The 25302-nt window shown below is 38.9% G+C and overlaps 1 protein-coding gene across 1 annotated transcript in view; it reads right to left on the bottom strand.

Annotated features, from left to right (window-relative positions):
• LOC106699951 (protein shisa-9) overlaps positions 1–24795 on the bottom strand; it is a 28420-nt gene extending 3625 nt beyond the window's left edge. The window contains exons 1-3 of the mRNA XM_014472749.2: positions 24492–24795; positions 22830–23504; positions 8951–9075 (exon numbers count right to left, since the gene is read on the bottom strand). Of these exons, the coding sequence (XP_014328235.1) occupies positions 8951–9075; positions 22830–23470 (766 nt within the window). The 5' untranslated portion in view covers positions 23471–23504; positions 24492–24795. The remainder of the gene's footprint in view (positions 1–8950; positions 9076–22829; positions 23505–24491) is intronic.
• Between the last annotated feature and the right edge of the window lie 507 nt (positions 24796–25302).

Genomic DNA, 25302 nt, shown 5'->3' with positions numbered 1-25302 from the left:
AGGCAGAAAGCTTTGCAGCAGTCTGGTGGTTCTGTTTTTGATGTTGCGTTACTGTTTTCCTGATGGCAGCGGTTCAAAAGGTTTAGGGAGAGGATGTGAAATTCAGAACATCAACACGATGTCTCTGTAGAATGTTGCTGGGATGCTGGAAGGCAGTGATGTTTGTTTCAGTTCCTCCTTTCCTTTAGGGCAGCTGTGTTCAAAGTGCGGGTGACGGGCCCACTTCAGACCATAAGAATGATTTTGTGTGGCCTTGACCCGCATTCCAACAATAATACAGATTTACATATACACCTGCAAGTGATCCGTGGAAAGAGATTGTTGTAGTGTGCTGCAGTTTAAGGGCCAAAATTATGACTATTGCACACCACCAATCCTTCCTCATGGCAGTAGGTTATATCCATTCCAAAGCCAGCTGCTGATCTGATTAATTATATAATCAGTAAGTGAACGGCCAGCAAATGAGAAATGAGAAGGACTAGTGACTAGCATGTCTACATTGGTCATGCTCTGAACTGCTCTCCTGTCCATTAGCATGTATAGGCTAGCGTTAGCCTTGGATATGGATATGTTAGCCTTTAATAGGCTAGTGATAGCTTTGGATAGGCTGTTGTTAGCCTTGGATAGGCTAATGTTAGGTTTTTATATGCATATGTGTGTCGCCTTGCATATCAAAGGCTTTTAACACTAGTCCAAGGCTAGACTAGTGTTAGTCTTGGATAGGCTAATGTTAGCCTTGCCTAGGCTAGTGTTAGCCTTGGACAGGCTAGTGTTAGCCTTGGATAGGCTAGCCTTTGACATGCAAGTGTAGTCTTGGATAGACTAGTGTTAGCCTGGGATTTGCTAACATTAGTCTTGGTTAGGCTGACAGCTTGCATGCACAGGCTGGTCACCTGCGACTCATAACCTTTTTCTTTAAAGAAAACTTTATCAAGAAAAATGGTTGGCTTACAATATCTGTAAGCGTCAAACATCAGAAGCATTGATGTGTTCTTTTCATTGAGTTTACTGTAATTCGACATGACAACAAGCATAGTATAGGCTTACGTTAGCCTTGGATATGCATATGTTAACCTTAAATAGGCTATTGTTAGCCTTGGCTATCGTTAACTAAAGCTAACTCTATTGCGCTAGCGGTAGCCTTGGTTAGGCTGACATGCCTATGCTGCTCACCTGCGACTCGTAAATTTTATCAAGAAAAATGGTTGGCTTACAATTTCTGCAAGCGTCAGATATTAGAAGGACTGACATGGTCTTTTGACAGAGTTTACTGTAATACAATGTGACACCAACATACTGTATAATAAGGAGCTCAGGTTAGCTTTTTACTATGAGGCTGGTAACTTTGAGGCAGTGGTACATCCCAGATGGCCAACCGGCCTCGTGCCGAAGGAACCGAGGTTAATGAACAATGGAACAAACGGGTGAGGGAGTAAAGCTCCGGCTTTTAGCATTAATGAAGCCCACTGATGCACCCGGCGCACTTGGTGTCCGCCGCAGGGATGGATAAACACATGCACAGCACTCATGGATGCTCACAGGGACACTTAACTATCCAGGTCATTTGAGACTCACAAGATCTGCTGAATTTTTATGTCTCTGTTTAATCAGCACACTAGCTTGTGTGTTCAGCTGACAGAACAAAATGATCAAGTGTATTGATATGCTTTTTTTTAATCAAGGTCAGATGTTTAAATGTGTGCACACATTAAAAAAAAAAGATAAAACAGCATGGCTTTGAAGACAGTTTCAGACGGCATCTGATCCTGTCACAGCTGGGAAGGATGGAGAAATATGCGTAAGAGCAGCAACTTATGAATGCTAAGTATTTTATAGGCTGACATAAGAGAGAAACAGAGGGGAAATCATGAGCACAGAGAAAGAGACAGAGGGTAACTGAAAGAAAGGGTAAGTGGTTGTTCTGTTTTGTTTATTGTTTATTTTCTAAGTATTGGTGATTTTCTGCTATTTGCTGCAAATGAATGGGGTGCACTGTTCTGTGAAATTAAAGAGAATGCAAGAAAGTGTGGTTATTAAGCAGCAAACATTTGTGTCGTACCAAATATTTTCCATTGTAATGCTGCCCTGTGTTAGTTGGCTAATTAGCATCATGTTTTAACTGCAGTCATGGGCCACACAAAATCAGTGCAGGTGCTGCAAATGGCCTTCTGGCCACACTTTGGACATCCCTGGTTTGCAGTTTGTCAGCAGCACCGGGCGACTCAGGAAACGTGGGAAAAATTAGGAAATATTCAAGGGATATGAATGATTTTTAAAGGTGATGTAAACTACACCACGCTGATTTTAATATTTCTGTTTTTGCTTAGTTATAAGAACCTGAATATAAAAATTCACCTCTGCAGACGAGGCCCTCACCTCAAGAGTCAATTGCTGAGTCTAATGTGAATTCTGAGTCATCGCATTAGAAAAGGTTGAGATGTGGAATAACTTCCTGAATTTCGCTCGCTTGACGTGGCTTTTGGCTTTTCCGAAAAAGAGTCAATGTGCTAAAGAGGAGATGGAGACACATTTGCTGAATAAGTTTTGACTTTTCCATCCATTGGTGGGTCTGCACCTCAGTAGAGGCACAAAACTCAGACATTTCAAAGTCCAAACCTTCAACAACTCGGAGAGGAGGACTCCATGCTAACCTGTATCCTCTACTTCCTGTTTATTCCGGGGTCAACATCCGGTGATATTACACCTTGCATAGCCTGGTTGATTCGCTCCAAACCAGTAGATGGAAACAAGCCTAATTAGCATTTTCTCTCTTTTTTTTTTTTTTGAGACATTTTAAAAGTTTGCTCAAAATTTGCTCTACAAGTGGATGGAAACATATCTAGTGACCGTGGAGCAAACTGCATTCTTATCAAAGACAAAGAGGACAGCGCCGTCGTCAACGAGCCGCATATCCAATCAGCTGGTCTGTATTATGGAATGGAAGCCGATTGGTCAGCATTTAGAAAAACAAAAGCTTGTTTTACAACAATTAAGTGTGCTTAATTTTTGTGTTTTTCTCTTAGCCAGTTGCTGAAATACTTAATAATCATGTACAATTTCTGCTACTACTACTGCATCTGGCTAATCCAAACATATTGTGAAATGATGAGCTTATGAAAATGAAGCACGAAGTGGTCGATTATCAGTGGGATGTTTTAGCAGCCACAGTGGACACAGACGAGCGTAGCAACCTGAATACTGATTGATTAACAAACAACAACAATCGTTTCAGCATTACGTACTATTCTCAGTCTACTTCAGGTAGGACACTGATTGCACAACACAAACTAACTAAAACAAAGTTGACTATCATATGTTAAATTTTAAATAAATTTTGGTTGCCCTGGGATGCATGCGCGTTTCCGACTCGGATACACAAACACATAAAATATAGGTCGACATTATGTGGTCGTGCTTTGAACTGGTCTTTAGTGAATGTTCAAGACCATGGAAAAAGTATTTCTTTATATGTTTTGTGTGTGTGTGCCTGCCGTGGGGAAAGTAATAAAGGAAAGAGTGTAATGCCAAAAAAAAAAAAAAAAACTTGTTTTAAAAGCAGGAAAAGGTGAAATTCATGTCATCAAGTGTGACTTAGTACTGGGTCACTCTACTTCTGCAGTTGTCTTTTCATATTTAGGTCACTTCATTTCGCTTCCAGCCTCTTTCCAGCACTGAGTCATGCTAGCTGGAGGTTTTCAGTCCAAATATTTGCCTCCCGTACAGAGATTAGAACAGGCACAGATTGCTAATGCGAGTCTTCACGGATGCAGCTTCAGAGATCTGTGACTCCTCTGACATGTCAAACTTGTTTCAAAATGAAACGGAACTAATGTGGCAGATTTAATGCATTAAGGAGAATGAGTTAAAGTCTGGTTTTAAAAACAGGAGTTCAAAGGACAGGATCTCTGGGTGTCCTATTAAAGCCCTACATACAGTAAGTCTGAAATCATTTCATTTTATGATGTAATATAATCATCTGCTATTCTAGTTTAAGAAAGAAGAAATTATTAGGAGAAATAAATTCTTGAAAACATCAGTCTGTTTTAAAATGGACGTTTAAGTAATATTGTCATTAAACTAAATTGTCAAAAAGGAGATTTATTCTCAATCGACATACCTGGATAGCTAAATCTTAAATAAACTAAGTAAATAAATATAACTGTATGCGGCTTGGTGATAAGTCTTAAATATTTATTTGTTTTTTATGTTTGTATATTTAAAAAATAAATACAGAGAGACATTATCATGGGCATTTTAAAATTGACTTATTTTCCTTTTAATTTAATAAGTTTTTTTTAATTATTATTCTTTCAAGCATGTTTTTTTAATACTTATTTTTTATTGAACATTTCTGAACACATACAGTGGAGAGGTATCAATACATTCAACTTCATATACAATGTTGGACAACCGTGTCCATATTTAGCTGGATACAAGAATGGCATTCTCCTTGTGTCCGTAGTCGCTCCATTTTTCCCATTTAACAACAAACTTGTCCTCCTGCAATCTTAGTCTATATGTGATTTTCTCCATTACGAAAATCTCTTCCACAATGTTCAGCCACTGCTCCACTGCAGGAGGGTCTTGTCTATACCATAATTTTGTGATGGTTTTCCTTGGTGCTGAAAATAATATTTTTAACAGATATTCATCATCCTTTTGAATTACATCGTGTGTGAGGCATCCCAGGTAGAGTGTTTTACATGATCTGGGTATTCCATATCCCAATATGTTTTTCAAGATAAGGCTAACATTATGCCAGTATGTAGCTAGCTTTTGACAAGACCAGAATATGTGTGTATGGCCAACATCAGTCTGGCCACAGAGTCTCCAGCATGGTTGTGAACTGGATACCATCCTGGACCTGATCTTTGGTGTTATAAAAAATCTAATCATGTTTTTCCAATTAAATTCCCTCCACACACGGGAGCAGGTGGCCGTGCACTGCATTTTACAAATATTAAACCATCCCTCCTCGCTTATGTGCTCCTTCAATTCGTCCTCCCATTTTTCTTTAATGTACATAGTAGATGTCTTCCTGCCTGCCATCAGTCCCTGGTATAGTGCCGAAATAACCCGCAATTTATTCCCCTCGTAGGCCTTATGAAATATCTCTATTATTTTACTTACGTTGGTTTAATAAGTATTTTTAAATAAACCTTTTAAATGGGATACATATCAGTAAATATCCCATTAAGCTATACTTAAATATTTTGATATACCTCTTAATGTAATTAAGATGTAATTATCTTATGATGTAGTTATCCATGTAGTTTTGTCCTAGTTTTGCTCTCCATACACCTCAGAGGTCACATCATGAGGAATCTGAAAATCATCTTTTGACCCCCAACTTGGTGTCTCTCGACCCCCTGGGGGCTCCTGACCCCCACTTTGGGAACCCCTGGTCTAGTGTCTTAAATATGCCATCAGAACGTCAAACAGCAGCGCCTGGATGTTTGTCTTCATGTTGCTTTTCAAGTGGAACCATGTAGGAAATTAAGCTATTGATTATCCTCCGCTAACTGCATTAGCTGTTAGCACAGGCGAACAAAATGGCCTCTGTGTGGATGCATCCCCAAAAACGAGAGACTTTAATGACACATAGACAGGCGTCACAAATGAATCCTTTCCTCCTGCTTTCATTTCCCATGACAACGTGATTAGTTTCTGTCTCCGTATTTATAAAATCAGCGTTGGGCCACAGAGATCAGCTGCAGTCTCTCTCACAGAAACACCGATCAGTCCAAATGGGTTCAGTCACTATGTCTAATGAGCAGAACTTTTTTTTTCCAACGCTTTGTCTGTTGACTCATCTGTAATGGAAAATCCAATGCTGTTCCGCTGGACTCAGCTCCGTCCTGTGGCTCAGTTTTTTTTGTTTTTTTTAAACCAAAACCTTATTATCCTAAAATGCTACAGAAACATTTGTGCACATGATGCAAACTTTGGAGTGGAGAGAGGAAATAGTGAAGATCTAGGACAGACTGGGTGATTCATTGTGAACACTGAGGTGTTCTGAATATGGCTGAAAGAAAAAAACAAAGCAACCCCCCCCCCAAAAAACAACAACATATGTAGATCACTAGGTGTTATAGTTACTGTTAAGGCAATATTCCCATTACTAACTTTTCAATTTATAAAGAAAACCTCATATGATGAAGCAAACTTTGTCTTAAAGGGGCAGCATTAAGTGTTTTCCATGGAACATTGAGCAATTTTACAGCACACTATGTTAACTTCAGTTATATATATACGTATATCAAATATGATTTAAAAGAAATTTTGCTTTGTGATTTAACGATTTGCAATTGAGCCTCTGTCTCTTTAAAAACTCCACCATCAGGAAGTCATCACAACATGGCTCCTCTATTAACCCTTAACAACATTTTTACCAGCGTTGCTCTGAGAAGTAGCTCCTATAATGAGCTCTTCTGATGCTCAGTTCCACCAGGCGTTTGCTAATTGCTACAGGCTAGTCTGAAGGAGCTGAACTGGGGAGTCTCAGGGTAGGGCTGCTCTGTGAGAAGGAATCTCAGAAGTTTGGAAACTGCACCTCTCATTAGGCGGTGCTAGGTCCAACCAGGCGTTTTGCACAGCTGAATGGTTGCCATGGAGATTAAATAACTCCTCAAACATGCATGGAAGACTCAAGGCAACACTCCAGGTGTGTTTTTCATCTGGGAATAACATTATAACATGATGTAAAGCCCAAAAAAGTCGATTTTATCTAATTCTGCTTCTTTAATGGTGCAAAACCTTCCCTAATTTTGTCGACTGGGTTTTTCAACATAATTACCAGAAAAATATGTTTTGCGTTTCAGGAAAACTTCTATTACTATTCAACTCAAAATGGGCAAAAATATCATGTTTTAGAGAGGGAAAACCGGTAAAAAAAAAACAAAACAAAAACAAAAAACAGCTATAATTGCAGGACGAATGGTTTCAATAAAGAACTAAGTCAAGAAGACTGAAAACAAGTGCATACCACACTTTTCAGCTTCTTATTCATTAAAAAAGTTAACTTACTGCTTTGTGTTGATTCATCACATTATCAGGATATCAAGTCTTGATAAAGTATACTAAAGTGGGTTATTAAAATGTGTCACATATGCATGAATGATGTGTTGATTGAGCACAAAGCTAACCTGCGTCTGAGTCGAATATAAGGAAAGACAAGCTGCCTAATGGAGCTCAGCTTGATTACATTAACATGATGATTATGGAGTTCAATACTAACAGACAAACATGCTCAGGGTCTGAACTTTTAATCCATTTTACAAATATTAAATCAGGAATAACAGAAGTGCATGTAATCTCTGTAGATGTATACAATAAAATAATACGTTTGTTTATTTTCATTAAAGTGATTATTTTCGTTGCACAGCCTGATTCTGAAGATTGTTCACCTCTTTTAAAAAGAAGAAAAACAGTCTTTTGTTTATCTTTTCTAAAAGAAACAAGAAGATATTGGGGTTTTTTTTTAAAGAAACTTAATCACCCTAACCCTACTTGGGATTAATTTTGTCTTAACTGTCTGAAGTTCCACCTGAGTTTTGACAGATTTGACAGAAATCAGATATTCAGAATAAACAGCAGTAGTTCCATCAAAAAACAATACTTTAGCCACAATGTGTGTTTTCTGTAACCTAACAATAACGTGGGTGTTTTTTCATGAAACCCCAGATGTTCAGGGCTGACATGTTTAATTCCTCACACGGTGTCACACAGTAAGCAGTGGAGGAGCTCGTTGTGCAGGCAGACTGTAAAAAAAACCCAACACGACAGCGGGGATTTGTTTAGTTATTTCCAGGAAAAGCAGCTTAATGAGCTCCTCTAAAGTTGTGCTGCCTGCTTTCCAATATATATTTATTTATTAAAAATGACTGTGCAAATACAAAAAAAAAAAAGACTTCTCCTAACCTTTGCAGTACTTTTTTTCTTTTTTACCCATAGATGCAGATTGCATTACCTCCATCACCAGCAAGTTTCCTTTGGGGTCAATAAAGTATTTTTGAATTGAATTGAGCTGAGCCTTCACAATAATAAACATTGTTTGAAAATGTACAGAAAAACACCCTAAAATAAATGGTTGTTATGGAAACCCTTAACATTACCATTATCCTCTTTATGCATGGTGGCAAGACAAACTCAGATCGTCACATTTAACGTTGATTTAATCCTTTAAATTATTAGTCTGATTATGGGTAGTTGCATTCTAGCAGATTTGACTATGTTACCTTGTTTTTCTTTTCTAGCTAAAAAAAAAATGAGTCTTGTAGCAAAATATTACCAATTAAAAATTCACTTAGACACTGAACACTGTAAAAATGTGAAGACTTATTATAATGAAATTAAAACAGAAATGATTCAGCTACATTTATTTAAGAAATTCATGGGAGTCTCAATAATTGTATCAATGTTGATTTTGTTTCTTGAAGTAAAGTCCTACACACCCACACGCGCACACCCACACACCTCTATGCATGAATGTAGTTAAAGAGGCAGTATTATGTAATATCAGTTTTTAAGCTTTCCATCATGTTATAATGTTATTAAAGAAATACATGGAGTGTTTCCTTGATTCTTTCATGCAGGTTCCTTCAGACTAGCCAGCAGCGATTAGCAAACACCTGGTGGATCTGCTCATCAGCTGAGCTCATGAAAGGAGCTACTTCTCTGTGCAACGTTGGTAGAAATGTTGTTAAAGGGTTAATAGAGGAGCCATGTTTTGATGACTTCCTGAAGGCGGAGTTTCAGAAAGAGCAAAAGTTTTTAAAGAGATAAAGCCCCAATTTCAAGGTGTTAAATCGCGATATCATATTTGACACATACAGCATTTTGTGCTGATTGTGCTATAAAATGGTGTTGTATGCCTGGAAAACATACGATAACTTTAAACTGAAGGTTGGATTTGTGAACTGATGCCTCCAGACGGCGGTTCTGCACTCACCACTCCTGCTGCGTGGCATCCTGGCTGAGACGCCGTTGGCTCTCCCTCCGCTGGGCGATCCAGCCGCGGCGTTCTCCATCGAGCTCGCCTCGCTGCCCTGCTGCTTCAGCAGGTCCGTCAGCGTCCTGCGGACTCACACAAACTTATTAGTGACTGAACTGAACAACTAAAGCCACACAAAGGGCTGCTATTAGATTTAAAGTTGTACAAAGACATCAAATAACTGTTAAACTTACAAGTTTTAGTGCTTCAAAGAATCTGATTTTCTACTTATCAATATGTCGACACAATGTATTTAGGGCATCACCACCCTCAACATTAACATTATTGTTTTGGTTTATTAGTTTATTAAATAATATCCTAAGTGAAAATGTTTAACCACTGGGGTTGCCTTTTTTCCCCTCCATTCCTAATTACTAAATCACTCTAAATTGTTTGGAGGAAAGAAAATTGAGAATGAAAAAATGTTTCTTCATTTTATTCCTTTTTCCATTTTCCTAAAGAAATCCATCCATTTTCTATGGCAGGATTCAAATCCAAGATCTTATTCCTGCAAGGCAACATGGTTAACTATTGCCCCATCATGCAACTCCTTTAAAAGTAATTTTAAAACAAAGAATCGTCTTAAACATATTATGTCTGTATTTGATTTGCCCTTAGAAAACACATTAACAAAGCACTTCCATGCTAATGCTGATTTGTGATTTTCGGTTAGGTTTGACCCAAAAAGTCCAGTTTGAATCAATGACATTTTCTAAGCACAGTAACTCATAAAACAGAGAAAAATGCAGTAGGTTGTTTGATTGAAGCAGTCCATCGTGTTCGCATTCAGTGTCCGTGTGTGTCCTTCAGTAGTTTTTTTTTTTTTTTGAAGCGTACATCTCATCCAGCTGAACATGACCAGAGGCCTTTTTGCTTCATGACATCCGTGCAATATGGCCACATTTAGACTCTCTGGCTCTTGATGTGCTCCAGGAGCAACACAACAAATGTGACTGCACACACACTTGGTGTGTTCATACTAGCGGTGGGACTCGATAAAAAATGAGAAATGTTAGAAATATTAGAAATGTGTACTGTGGATGCTAACGTTAGCATTGGGGACATCTGTGCTGCTGCAGCTGCATGTTAAGTATTGAGATGCTATTTTAGGCTATCTCCTCTTAGCGTAACAATAGACTTTTTCAGCGTCCAATCAGATTATTCCGTGCAGCAGAAATGAACTCCCAGTGAAGCAGGTTTGTTACCCATCGCCACTGTTGTTAGCAGATGTCGCTTGTGCGTCGGATTTATAGACGTAGGGGAAACACGCAAATCCAAAAGTTCCAGTGAGAACTGTGTGTGTGTGTATATATATATATATATATATATATATATATATATATATACTGCTCAAAAAAATAAAGGGAACACTTTAAGTGTTAAACACCTGTTTAAGTGTTCCCTTTATTTTTTTGAGCAGTATATATATATATATATATATATATATATATATATATATATATATATATATATATATATATATATATATATATATATATAAACTTTTAACGCGTTAAAATTAATTAATTGAATAAAGTCATATGATGTTAGAATGGAACAGAGTCCAGACCTTAATCCGATGGAAATTTGCGGCAAGGCTTCATAGTCGATGTCCACGGATGCTCCTGTGTTTTACTACTACAGCTGTTATGTGGAGCCCTGAGGTTACACACACACAGACCATAACTGACCTGACAGCTACAGCCAGGGGGCGCTTGTTCACACCCAGACACTTCGCTCATGAGCTGTCTGCAGGTGTGATGATGCTCTGCAGTGTCACAGAGACTGCTCCACATTACCCTGCTGGTTATCACCTAAGAGGGAGGCTTAATTACAGCTGAGTATTAAGGCCAGACTAAAAGATTTTTCTGTCTTTTTTTTAAATCAAGAGAATGAAGTCATAATATTATGACAAGGAAGCCATAGCCTAAAATTGGAAGAAAGACTCAGCCGTTTGCACAGTCATTTCAAACTTCTGCTGGTCTGTTGAAATATTAAATATGACCTATTTGTAAAACCAATATCAAATAATAAATTCACAAGATGTTTCACATTCCTCATCTTAATTTGTTATTTTTTATGTAGGAGTTATACAATTACTATTTCATTCTACTAATGTTACAACTTTATTTTGGTCAGACTATGACTTTCTTCTTCTACTACTTCATATTTGTCATGTGACTTTCCAGGTAATATTATGACTATTCTCATATCATTCTGACTTTTTTCTTGTATTATTATGACTTTGGTCTCATAATATTGTGACTTTTTGTTGTATGACTTTCATCTCAAATTATTACAACTTTTTTCTAGGAACATTTTCAGTGCATTCTCGTCTTACTCGACTTATTTACAACTATTCTTTTAATATTGTGGTTTAATTCCGGTATGATTTCTTCTTGCTATGTCACGACTTTGGTCTTGTAATTTAAGATATTTTTTTCTACCCTGGCCTTAACACTCTGTCGTAATAGATGCATGAGGTGAATGTTAACAATCCCAATCATCAGGATGAGTTGGTCAGGCTTCAGAATAGATGGGAGCTCCATGAATAATGTTTAGCTTAGCTCTATTTACAGAAGTATAAGGAAATTATATTCATTCATTTAAATTGATTCAGATCTCAGAGTGATTGTGTATCCATTCCTACACACTGATCGCTCTCACAGGTTTTTACTGCTTACTCCACATTTGGATTGCACCACAAAGACTTAAACGTTGCATAAAAAGCCCCTTGTTCTTTACTTTTAAACTCTATTTAACACTTTTCTCTCTCCAGCCCGTTTCTACCTGGATCCAATCTAAAAATTCGTTTTTATCTCTACCCTCTCTCTGCTGCTCGTCCCTCTTTGACTCATTGCCTTCAAGCTATGCTCTCTTCTCTTGGCTCGCCGCTCAAACAACTCGCTGATTTAGACGTTTAATCTCCAACAAAATCTGCACCTGTCTCCAGGCTGGATGGTGTTTACAGACTTTTCATTAGAATTTCAGATGATGCCTCCAAAGGAGTTGAGCTAACCCCCCAACTGAGAAAAGAATTAGCTGTAGCAAGGTGTGGTAGATAACAGTGGATTTTGTGAGACCTACACAAATTCAGTAACACTGGAGTATATGCAAGTATACTGATTGCGATCAGGAGACAGAGGTTGGTTAATTGGTTAATTTAAACAGTGAAAACATGTGAGGGTTGGCTTTTTTTTTTACTGAACCGAAACACACTGAATTCCACAACACATCTACATATTAAGTTTCTCAAAGTCAAGCTAGCATCTCTGACCTACTTCCCTCTCTTTCGCTATTTTTTAAAATGAAAACTTTTCACTGACCTGTGAAATGCTAAACCCTTGGACCTTGTTATCTAGTAGCAAAGCACTGCATCCCTTTTTCTGTTACATATCACGAGTACATTTAAGATGTAGCGTGACATGTTGACAAGAGCTAAAACCAATGCTAGTCATCGTTAGCGATCAGTCTTGCATGCATGACGTCACGCTGCAAAGTGATAATATAGCTACCATGCAGACTGAGTGAAGTATCTCTTGAAAGAGTTGTAAATAAAGTAACTCATGTTAGCTGTCGCGTTTTAGTGGGGAGCTGAATTATTATTTTTTTTATCTGTGTTGTGTGAATTTAGAGCCAGTTCTCATGACTGACATGCAACCGCCGTCTCCCTCTTCTCCTCTGACTCTATTCTTTACTCAGTGTTCAATAGGAAGAATTGCATTTATTGCAGCCAAACTGATGTGCTGTGCGTTAAATACTTCCACCGTCCGTCAACGCTCTGCCGATTAAATCAGCAACTGCTCCTTAATAATCTGGATTAAATTATGTAACTGAATTTGAGCCATGTTCTCTTCATGGTTCCTAATCACATTACAGCTTCAGTGAGATGAGTCTTTGCTAATGTTCTATAACAACCAATTACCAGATTAGATCACACACACTGATTAGTTACAACTCATCCTCACAGGATTTCACTCTTTTTTTCTTTTACACACTAGAAGTTCACATTGCTTTAAATAATTAGTATCTACAATAAGAGACAAAGATTAAAGGTCATGTTTGATTAATAGCAGATACAATGTTGCGTTAGCGTGTGATGTCCTTTGCTAATTTCAGCATCTGTCTGCTGCTAAAAATGACTGGAAACGTTTTACTGTTTACTAACTAAAAACCAGGAAACAGTTCAGGCTACCGTCCCTGTCACTGATGTTTAAATTACCATGACAACACACTGCAAAAACACCAGGGGCGGATCTAGAAAAATATCTATGGGGTGGCAAGAGGGGAGCAAGGATTTTTATAAATAAAACGTCTCATTCTCACATTTAGTTTACACAGACCTATCACTGGACTTTATTTACTTGTTTCATGTAACACTGAGGATTAAATATAATTTCTTAATATAGTATAGTTAATTATTTTTCCGTTTTTCATACTGCTGTTAATTGATATATACTACTGGATTAGTCGCTATGTGATGCATTGTGTCCAGAAAACCATTCTATTCCAACGCAGGACGAGCAGAAATCTGTCACTAAAATATTAGTAGCGCCATCATTTATTATCAGATATATCTATTAAATACGACTTAAAATAAAGAGGAGAAAACTGATGTTTGATACATAAATTCTCCGTGATACAAGTCTATAAACAGTTTGGTTTCTGTTAGTTATGTCAAGATGCAAGGAAGGCCGAATTTCTCTTACATTTTATCAATCATTTTATTTTAAATATGTTGTAGGAGCCGTAGTTTGATGACTGTTATAAATATCCCCACGTTTTACGAACAAAGGAGAGAAGTAGTTCAGTGTCGCTTGTTTAACTTTTAGGAATTGCAGCGGCTGCAGTGCGCCGCAATAAAGGTGCAATAAAGCTGATAAACAGGTGAAGAACAAAGAACACGAAGAAGAACACGTTTGCTTGTCTAAATGAAATCACTGTAAATATTTTTGTTGTTGCTGTAGTGTTGTGTTCTAGTTATGATTTCACACCAACTATTAAACAAAAACCGGGGGCACGCGTCCGAATACATGTTAAAACAAAATCTGTGACTTTCAGAACTGAAGATGCTACGAAATGCTACAGTTAAAATGATCAGAGGTTTTCAAAATGTTTGGAACAGTTTGGCGTGCATATGTGTTTCATTCTGCCACGTCACTACTAGACACACATCTGGTCTCTGTTATTATTATTATATCATTAGATGACTTCTGAAGGCTGGCGGTCAGACTAGGTTTTACTTTAGGCCTCCAAGTTAAGTAGAGTATGAATCCCACGCCATGCTCACCAGAACTAAAAAAAAAAATAAAAAACTACAACAAAAATCCAAATATTTAATCCATATGAACTGCCACTTTAAAAATGTGATGGTCTATTACATAAAGAAACATAAAGTTTGCAAAAATAAGTCCGCCAATACGGAAACACACTTCTGAGAATCAATTTGTAGAAACAAAGGTAGAGAGTTTGCTCCCCATTAATATGTAATATAATTTGTTCTTTAACAGAACGTCTCTTTTTCTTATGCAATGTTAATTATTCAGGTAACGTTTTTGACTGCGGGTATTTCTGAAACCACAGAAAAATGATCAATTCAAAGTGTGGGAAAATGATAAGATGGAGCCAGTGGTGTGTACCAGAGCACCATAATTTCCATTTTTGTATTGACTGCAACAGACAAAATCTTACCTTTGGGTAAAATACAGAAACACTTTCTTATGCCTGAGAATCCAAGTTAAGGCCATAAGCTCCCCGCCCCCACCTACCTATTTTTTCATTCCCTTTACTCCAATAAACAAAGCCACCACAAAAAAAACAAAAAAAAACAAGCATAAACAGCACACAGCCAGACCCTCCAGTCACTGTGGATGCTGACCCACATTTAGGTTTGTGTGGGCCCAGTAAAGCCTGGAAGGTAAGACGGAGGAAGAAGGTGACGCAGCTTGAGGGATTTGGGTGGTTTGTCACTTCTGATGCAACCAGGAATCCGTCAACATGTTTGTCTCTTCACTTTGGGAAGAATCGTGCCAAACGGTGACGCAGGCACATACATTAGGTACGCTTTAACACGCCTGCATGGAAGCGTGCATGCATGTGGACCAGGCTGTGGCGACAGTGACAGCTCAGCCCTGCAGCCAGTCAGTAGGCAGAAGTTTAGCAGAGAGGAAAGAAACTTTTCAAACATTTTACATTGGAAGATTAAAAAATATTATTTAGTTATAAATGTAACAATAAAGTTGTTTTTGTTAAATTCTGCAATAAATGCATTATCACCTACATGTCAGTGGGTTTGTTTACAGCTATTGAGAACCAGTTTGTTCACCTCGGTTAGCATTAGCCTTATGGCTCTGAAGTAGCTAGCTCATGTTATTGCTAACTATGTTCAACATTCTTAGCTTAACCAATGACTGGTCATAAATTCAACACAGGCAGAGAATACAGCATTTTACAGTGTTGTATGTTTAGTCTATAGCTTCTGAGAACCAGTATGCTAGCGTCTGGTTAGCATTAGCACAAGGCTAATAAAAGTTTGTTAGCATTAGCCTTACAGCTCCGAAGAAGCTAGCTCATGTTATTGCTAACTGTGTTCAACATTCTTGCCTTAAATTAACCGGCCATAAATTCAACACAGGGGTTAAACATCTAATCCAGAACCCATAATCCCACCCTGTTTGAATGAATCAACTGCCTTTGGGTTGTTTTTAAGCCAGCAGTTCATCTCAGGGTACCTGAGTTGTGCCAGCAGCAGACATGATGCTGCAGTTTCACTTCACTAATGTAAGTTCTGCTGAATCAGAGGTTTGTTTCATGTCTGCTTGTCAGCAAGGGTATGCAAAGTCTACCAAACCAGATTCTATCAAACTTACTGAAAATGATGAGCAGAAGCAAAAAAAAGAAAAGAAAAAAGAAACCTTTGAAATTTTGATGCAGCCCAGAGCCAGATTATTTTCTTTAACTTTGGAAAATGAGGCCTTGATCTTAGCAGTAAAGCTAAATATGCACAAAGGTTCATAACCTGCAGTCAAAACTCGGTGTCATTTAACAGACCCCTTTAAGTGGGCTATCTGTAGAGATTTTAAAAAATACCTGCTGTCTGGAATCAGCCAGTGAAGGATTTCAACCTTGACTAGGTCTAATGGGCTTGGAATCTGCAGCTTCGAGGAGGAGCTTCGTCATCGAAGGCGGTGCTAGGTCCACCCAGGCGTTTTGGTTGCCATGGGAGATTAAAGGATTTCTCAAATCAAAGCAACACTCAAGTATGTTTTTATAAATAACAATGTAACATAACGTAGAGCTCAAAAAAGTACATTTCACATAATACTGCCCCTTTACTAGCCAGTTGAAATCAGTTTTTTAACAACTTTAATGTTTGGAATCATGCAGGTCCTAAACTTTGGAACACTCTGGATCAGCTGAGCTCCTCTTTAAATCTTGTTTGAAAACCAGTTTTTTTACTTTTTGGCCTTCAGATACTGTTTTTATATTTTATAAATATTTTTCCATATTTTATGTGTGTATTATGTTTTTTACTCTATGCATCTCTTTGAGCACTTTAGTCAGCCTTGGTTGAAATGTAAAATTGCTTTATACATAAACTACCATGTTAACTTTCTCTCTGGACCCCTAAAAAATACCACCCTGCCCAAAAGACAATGGAAGGGAAATTACCATCATCTCTGATGTTCACATGACAAAACTGTTAATTGCTGTAATGAAGGCTGCTGATTAGATGATTAAAAGCTGGAATCTCATCGCCGTTCATCAGTGTCTTAATTGCCCCATGTCATCAAAACTGTAATCACAGGTAAGTTGTGAAAAAGTATCTAAATGTGTAACTTTCTTCCAAAAGCTCAAATGTATATGATGCTCTATCAGGGCCATTGTAGATAAAAAAAATAAAAATAAAAAAAGAGAGAAATTTCCACCCAAAAACTCAGAAAGTTTTAGATTAATCTTAGATATTTTCCAGACAACATCTTGGAAATTTCTGATCTGGTAAAGTCAAAAATTCGGCAGAAAAAATGTGTTTATTCTAGAAAATTTTCTGATCATTTTTGGCAAAAATGTACTTTTTAAAATATCCATAATATGCAGTTAACAGTGTTAACCACTTAAAGATACTTTTCCATTGATTTGTGATATTAAAAATGAAGAGTTTCCAACCAGCCAATATTTTACCTGCAGTATGTGCAGCATTATTTTTACCTGTCATCATGCAGTTTCTTATTTTACATGTTGGTGGGTCTAACAGCACATTTTTATGTGGGTCTAAACATGAAGCAACAACACATGCTGAGAAGCATCAGCTACTTTATTGTTGTTATTGTCTCTGGTTTTTTTTTTTTTACATTAGGCTAGTCAATAATTAATGATTGACTAGCCCTGATGTCATTCCATTTAAAGTTTTAAATCAGTTTATAAAAGTCTCAACAAAGTGTGAGAGAAATGCCCTTCAAGTATGAACCGTTACGCTGTCAGCTCGATGAATGTGGAGGACAGACAGGGTGAGCCCACTTGTTGCTGAATGGAAACGGCCCATTAGTTTGACCTGCATCGACTATGACTTCTCCATGTTTATCTGCCTTAAATCAGAGCAGACCCTACAGAACGTTGGCTCAGTGTCCTTATATTTATATAACGGTTATTTACAGTCAGAGAGAGGATATGGGTCATGTGAACAACAGATTTACATGCAATAAATAAATGTGAATGTGAATGTAGTCTGTGCTGAGTCAAAAGCAGTTGGGATCTTAAGCGTTGTAAGAAGTGAAGACGTTATGAATTACTTACAGATTCTCAATTGAGTTCAGGTCTGAACTTTGACTGGGCCAGTCTAATGTTTGAATGTCATTTGATTTAAATCTAAAGGCTTCCCCACATTCAGGTGGTTGGCTAGATCTCTTGTGACAATTTACTCCATTTCCCACAATCCTAGGAAGCTTGATGAGCCAGCCTCGTTTCTTCTGATGATGACCTGTAGAGCACTTTGTCTTTGGCCTTCAGATACTGTTTTTATATTTTATAAATATTTTTCCATATTTTATGTGTGCGTGTGGTCTGTGCCCAATAGGAAGGACTTCTTCCAGATCAATATTTGGTATCAAACTCCTTTGCATTCTTCCATGAAAGCCAGATTTCTAGACCTCTCAGGTGTTCTGGTTCTGCTCTGAATCTCCAGAACCAAACACGGAGAAGCACCATCCAGCTTCTCTGCACCACAAATCTGGAACAGACTTCCAGAAAACCGCAAAACAGCTGAAACACTGAGTTCCTTTAAATCAATAGTATAACCCCCACCTGTTTAGAGTTGGTTTTATTCAAACAATTGGAACACTGATCAATATATGTGATGTATATTTTTTGTCACTGATTCTGATTGTTATTTGGCAAAATGTTTAATGTTTCACAATTGGTTACTATTTTCACCACTTTGAACTGTCTTGTTGCTGAAATGTCCTGTACGGATAAGACTGACTTGTCTGACTTGACAACATTTTTTCTCGTTTAATTCCTGAAGGGCAAGTGAATTTTTTTTTCTAAGTCTTTGTCATACTTACTTCACTGCAAAAACACAAAATCCTAATTAATTTAGTTTCTAGTGAAAATATCTTGGTACACGTGAAATAAAACTAACTTACAGGTAACTTTTTAGCAAGAAATAAAAGCTTGTTTTGAGTCAATGATTCCTTAATATTGATTAAAAATAGAAACTACTAGCTCCATTGGCAGATTATTTCACTTATAACATGGAACAAATGTTTTATTATAAGTGACATTAATCTCCCAATGGAACTGGTAGTTTTTAATCAATATTAAGGAATCATTGCCTTAAAATTAACTCCTACATTTTGCTTAGTAGCACTTATAAGTTTTATTCTATTTCACATTTTATATTTGCACTAGAAACTATACGAAAATATTTGTTAAGATTTTGTGTTGCTTGCAGTGTAGTACTGGTTGCACTGGATGTTATTTAGGTGCATCAGAGTAAATGAGGCTGAAACTAAACTCAAGAGTTTTATTAGTAAATAAAAAACACCTAGAAAACCACAAATGCTATCCCAATAAAATGAATTGAAATTTGTTGTTTCTAATGATACGAAAAGGTTTAAGGAATAGGATTTAGTTTTGCAAAGCAGTCCAGTGTTAACCTGCACCAGTCTCCGCTGGTGTGTGGATCTCAGTCCTGACCTCTCTCTCTTTCTCTCTTTCTGCGTTAATCTGAGCTGCACTCACCGAACCGAAATGTCACGACTATCATTCCCGTTCCTAATGAAACTGTGAATTAGCGCGAGAACACGTGTTGCTGTGTTTGTGTGAAATCGTGAAGGTCACCGGTGTTTGTTTACTCTCTCAGTACCAAAGCTGAGGGCCCTTTGCTTTGGAGCCCTTCATTAGACGTGACACACGCGGCCGAGGGCGGCCCTTTCTGTTCCTTACCGCTGGCCAGGGGAGGGTGTGTGAGCGTGAGGGAGGGGGGCAGAGTGCAAACAAGCAAAGACCCTCAGCTGGAACCAGTACTGGCGGTGCACATAAACTAGAACTTATGCGTTCAGGATGACGGGCCCCCGAATTTTAACTTCCAAGTTGATTTGGGGGAAACTATCAGGATTTCAGAGTTAATCATCTTCGGCAGTCGTAACGTTGGAAGACAGAACGAAGAAAGTGTCATGAAATAAAAAAAAACATTCATTTGTGTTTCGCCTCTTTATTATCAAACTTTGAAGAAGGTGGGCTCATCGCCACGGATACCACCTAAGAAAGTGCGTGCACCGCACAAGCTCCTGGCTGTGCATTCCTGGACCAGGGGGGATTTATGTCAGCAGGCTAATAACGAAACAAGCGCGGAGGAAGAGCACTCCAGGAACGGAGGAGCCGTAATCTCATAGAAAAGTGTTTAATCTCAGGGAGGGGAGGTAATCTGCTGAGACGGGCTCACAGAGGCAGCCCATTTATGCAGCAAGACTGTTGCTATTTTAGTGAGGTGCCACCCTGCAGGATGTATTAATCCTGCTCGTCTGGGTGTGTTTGTGCCGTTCAGGTTCGTAGGAGAAACAGAAACCGAGCTGCATACTGGGGGATGCTAGCAGCGAAGGTGTCTGGGTTGGTGAGGAAGGTGATGATGAGGGAAGGATGAAGGAAACCAGAACCAATATTATATTTTCCAGGCACATAGTGTCATTATATAGCTCAATCAAGTAACTATATTATGTGCAGTTCTTAAAAAAATTGCTGTTCATATCAAGCATGACTTAAAAGAAATGTGACTTCATAATTTAACAGCTTGAAACTAGACCTCTGTCTCTTTAAGAAGCTCCTGCTCTGTCTGAAACTCCGCCTTCAGGAAGTCATCACAACATGGCTCCTCTATTAACCATTTGACAACATTTTTACCAGCATTTCACTGAGAAGTAGTTTGTATGATGAGCTCAGCAGATGTGCAGTTCCACTAGATGTTTGCTAATTGCTGCTGGCTAGTCTGAAGGAGCTGAGTGGGAGAGAAATGGGGGAGGGCTGCTTGAGAGGCGGAAACTTGGAAACTGCAGACCAGAGAAGGAGCTTCGTCCTTGAATGTGGAGCTATGTCCACCCAGGTGTTTTGCACAGCTGAATGGTTGCCATGGAGATTAAAGGATTTGTCAGACATGCGTGAAAGAATTAAGGCAACACTCCAGTTATGTTTTTGATGAGGGATTAAAATCAGTTTAAGGACTTTTAAGAAGCCTTACAAGAACTTTATCTTTTTTTTGTAGTTGCGTAATCAAACACTGATTTTTTCCAAACTTTAATTTTAGAGTGAATTTATTAAAATAAATGAGTGGAACTGTTCTTGTTTCCCTGGCTGTTGTATGATCTCCTTTCATGATTTGTGGTGGTGGAGGATACCAACACAGGCCGGACCCAGGCAAGATCACAGTCCAGTCTAGTTTCTAATGGCTGGAGAAAAAACCGGTCCACAGCAGCACAGATCCTCCACCATAATTAGCAGTGGAGATGATGAGCTTTTCAATAACATTTCATACTAAATCTTTTTTTTTTTTGCACACCAGTCCAACCTGTAAGCTCAAACTATGTCTCATTTGACCAAAGTTCAGGTCTCAAGTGCTTAAAAACGTCTACTGGAAAGAGACGTACAACATTTATGTTGCCTTATGTGAAATTAAAATGTATTCGAAGGCTTTTTACAAATCCTTACCAAGGGTGTTAATAAATATGGATGTTGGAAGACTTATGGTAAATACATTAAAGATTAGGACAAATAAAATGGCATGTGGTGGGATAAAAACAAGGAGGCGGGGAGAGATGTGCAGGAGATCAGGAGAAAATAAGGCAGGACTACTGAGGACGGTCCTATAGTTTGGGAAGGAGGTCCGGAGATGTTAGCCTGCGCTGCTCGCTGTAACTATTACCTGAGGCAAGCAGGCTGAACTCTGGAGCAGATATTTAACCCAGCTGTGGGGGTGGGGCGTGTTTACGTGTGGCTACGCATGCTGGCACGTGTATATGTCGATTCCTCTTTCTATGTTTTCCAGCGAGAAAAATTAGTTAAGAGAGAGAGAGAGAGAGCGGCACGAAAACGTATCAGAGAAACAGAGGAAGCCAAAAAAAAAACAAACTAAAAGAGAAGCACAATAAAATAAAAGAGAGAAAAATGACACAATTAGAAACTGACAAAATGAGCAAAAGCAAAAGTTTAAGAAATCTTGTTCCTTTTATGTGCAGACATCTCATTTCTGCCTCATAAAGGAATAAAAAAATCCAGAGCAATAAGTACACATTCATCTAAAGATGGCAGCTTATGACCAATGAGTGCCATTACCAACTCTAATGAAAATCTATCTTTCCCCTAACAGAACTTTTCCACTGCATTTCCATGTTTCATGATCAATATTCATTTTCACTCACATTGTGGTTACACCTCCAGGGCAAACACACATAAACACACAGTCTTCTGGAATTACGCCGCTCGTGTTGGAGCAGCTTCTGTTACGTTAATACCGATTTATTCTTTTTGGAGACTTTTGTTCCTATTTTTGGTTGAGGTGTTGCATGATCGGACAATCATTTCCTCTGGTTTTGGATGCTGTGTTGCTGGAAGGATTTCTTGCTCTTACTTTACCACTTTCGGACACATGTGTAACCATAGCAACAAGGTATTGTTTTTACAACTGGGTTGTCCTGGGTTGTATGCAAGATAGCATAGGGTGTTTTCACACCTGATATTCTGTTAGACGTGATTCGATTGGAGACCAAAGTTGCAACATTTGTTCCATTTTCAGACGTTGTGGCTCATTTTCACGCTGCTCTGTGTCAAACCAACCAAACCCTTTGATAAACCTGTTCTCCAACAGGGTGACAGCTGAGGTCAACTTGCACACCTTTGGGTATTCCAACAAGGCAATGATCAATGGATTCCCAAAATCCCCCGACTTCAACCCTATGAAAACGTGCAAACTACGCTTAAAAGCCAGAGATCTGGCATAAATCCCATAAAGTTAATTAACTCTACCAGTTCTCTGTCAAGAAGAAGGTGTTGATAGTTATAAAAAGTCTATATCGAGACGCACCGTGCTAAGGGACATTTCAGAAACTATTATGTAAGTAATTAAACTTATGTTTGAGTTTGTATGTATAAATTTGATCCAGTTGGAGGTTAGAGTTGGAGAACTTGAAACTTGTGTCTGCAGTTTTTGGTATTGTATGTTGTACTGTCATTAGGCAAAGAAGGAATGCCTAAAATATTTGAGACATACACCCTCAAGACAAGTGCATGTAACCTTCTGAACAGAACTGTACACACAGCAAACAGGACGTTTTCAGACACATTTCCTCACCTGGAGTTGAGGTCAGTCTGAGGTATCCCCGCCCCTCCTCCACTTCCTCCTCGGGTCTTCTCCAGAGCCAGTTTGGTGAAGATGCCCACCAACACCATGACAGCGACAACGCCGCAAATGATGTAAACGATGAGGTGCGTCCGGTCGCGGTCTGAATCCCCCTGGCCTTCAGTAATGGTGGCCACAGGCTTCCCGGTGTTGGCCCAGATGGGCGTGTCGTAGTTGGAGCAGATGGTCTGGTCCAGCCTCTGCTGACGGAACTGGCAGCAGAAGCGGTAAAAGCAGGTGCCGCAGCAGTACAGGAAGACCCCAGCGTTGCAGTTAAACGGTGGGTCCCACTGGCCCATTACGTCGTAGTAACCCTGGCAACGGGTCCCTCCAACCGGCGGGACGTCCTCGTCGTCGGCGTCGCCACCGCTGGTGGGGGTGGAGAGCCCCGTCTCCGGAGGAGTGCCCTGGGTTACGTCCTCCAAGCTGGGCGCTGTCTGGTTAGACAGTTTGGTGGGGGTCAAAGCAGGGTCCCCCTCGGTTACTGTCGCCGTGGAGAAGGAAGTGTCCTGGGTGAGCGCTGGCCGGCTGACCAGGAAGGAAAGGAAGAAGAAGAGAAAAGGGTGGCAGGAGGAAGGGCTGGTGGCCGCCATGCTTCTCAGAGAGTTTCCGTCTCCAGTGTCCCACCTTCAGGCAACAGGAGGGCGACATTTTAAACACAGTGTTGGGACAAAACAAAGGTCACACACAGGAAAGCTACATTTAGATGCACTGATACACAAAATGTCAAAGCAATTTTTTTGTGTTTCATAACAAACAAGACGAAGCTGAAAAAAATTGGGCATAATGTTGCTGACTCCTAGTAGGACTGTCTCGATCTGATATTGAAATTAGAAATTGGTTCAATATCAACCAAAAAACAAGCATTCCGGTCCAGCATTTAGTGCAGCCCAGCGTTTCTATCCTGCATCAGACCAACTGGTTAATAATAAACATGTCAGTTGTTCTCATGACAATTACTCGATCCAGCCTTTTCTAACATTCCACACTACATATAAGCAACAAAAGTACGTATGATTTGTGCTGATACCGTATCGGGTCAATATCGGTATCGGCAAATACTCAATGTTTCAATATTATATCGGAAGTGAAAAAGTTCTGTTGGAGCACCCCTATCTGGTACCACTGCCTGTCACTATTTTATGCGCTGCACGAGATTGTAGCATAAGATAATTTGCATCTTCATTATAAATGCCAGCAGTCTGCCCAATCACAGTCAGTGCAACCCTTTTCTGGTGCAAAGTTGCCTCTGACACTGTAAGGCAACCAGACCCATTATGTAATATGCCAGGACAGAACACCAAAAAATGAAAAGAAACTATGTTTTTGTTGGATGATGTCATTTTGCAGCAGAAAGTGGTTCTAAAACTTTCCTTAAAATAAAGATATTTGCATCATGTTTAAGGAATCGGTGAAACATTGAGGGTAGAGAGCGTTTTAAACCAAGTGCTGATTCAAGAAAACCATTCCACTTTTATATTACTAAAAAAAACCAAGTCAGCACATCTGGGAAACCAGTGTAACCAATTCTTTTTTCTTTATAAAGTGACAATTTAATTTTGTTTTTTTTTTCAGTGAGCAGCAGTGAAACAAACACAATGAATATTTTCTTACCTTCTCTGTCTTTACAGTAAACTCCCTCCCAAAGTTTAAGGGAATGAATTCAGTGATATCCACAAAAGTTCACTCAGCAGCATTACTCCTCATACTCCTGCAGTTGCTCATGTTTTCTCCATGGCAGCTGGACGCTCATTGTGTGCAAAACGTTGCACTCCTCTGATCCCTGTCGCTCTTTTTAATTCTTGCCTTCTTTCCTTCTGTAAATGCTTCCGAGTTGCGAGTCCAGTCCAAGATTTTATTATTTTTTTTTGTCTCTTTGGTGCCTCTGAATGACCAAGATTCAAGAGAGTGAGCAGCAGCACGCAGCGCTGCAACAGTTCAGGAACTAAATGAGATCTCCCCTTCTGTTTACCTCTCCGCAGAGTTAGACAGACATGAAGGGGGGGAGAGAAAGAGAGAGAGAGAGACAGAGAGAGGAGAGGAAGACCGCGTTTCTGTATCTGAATGTGAGCGTAGAGGGGGGCGTAATATCCAGCTGCATCTCCCATCATACCCACAGGAAAAAAGCCTGGAAGGAGGGAGGAAGGAAGAAAAAATGAAAAAAAAATGGAGGGAAAAACTAAGATGTTCTCTGAAAGACAGTAATTAGTCAGTACTCTTGATTTTGTTTCTATCTTGTTTGTTTTATATCCTGAGAAGGGACTTAATTTTTTGGACACGACATTCACCAAAATATTAGTATTATGCATTAAGTAGTAAAAAAAAAAGCCTTAAAAAATATTCCTAGCCTGTCTTTTCCTGACTTCCTAGCCGATTATTTCCTCAAAGTGTGAATGTTGAACATACTGTAGCTGCTGTGTGCCAT

The sequence above is a fragment of the Xiphophorus maculatus genome, chromosome 10 (genome assembly GCF_002775205.1).
Source record: "Xiphophorus maculatus strain JP 163 A chromosome 10, X_maculatus-5.0-male, whole genome shotgun sequence".
In the NCBI taxonomy this organism is placed as follows: Eukaryota; Metazoa; Chordata; class Actinopteri; order Cyprinodontiformes; family Poeciliidae; genus Xiphophorus; species Xiphophorus maculatus.
The sequence above is the reverse complement of the archived record's forward strand: the minus strand, read 5'-3'. Positions and strand labels throughout refer to the sequence as shown.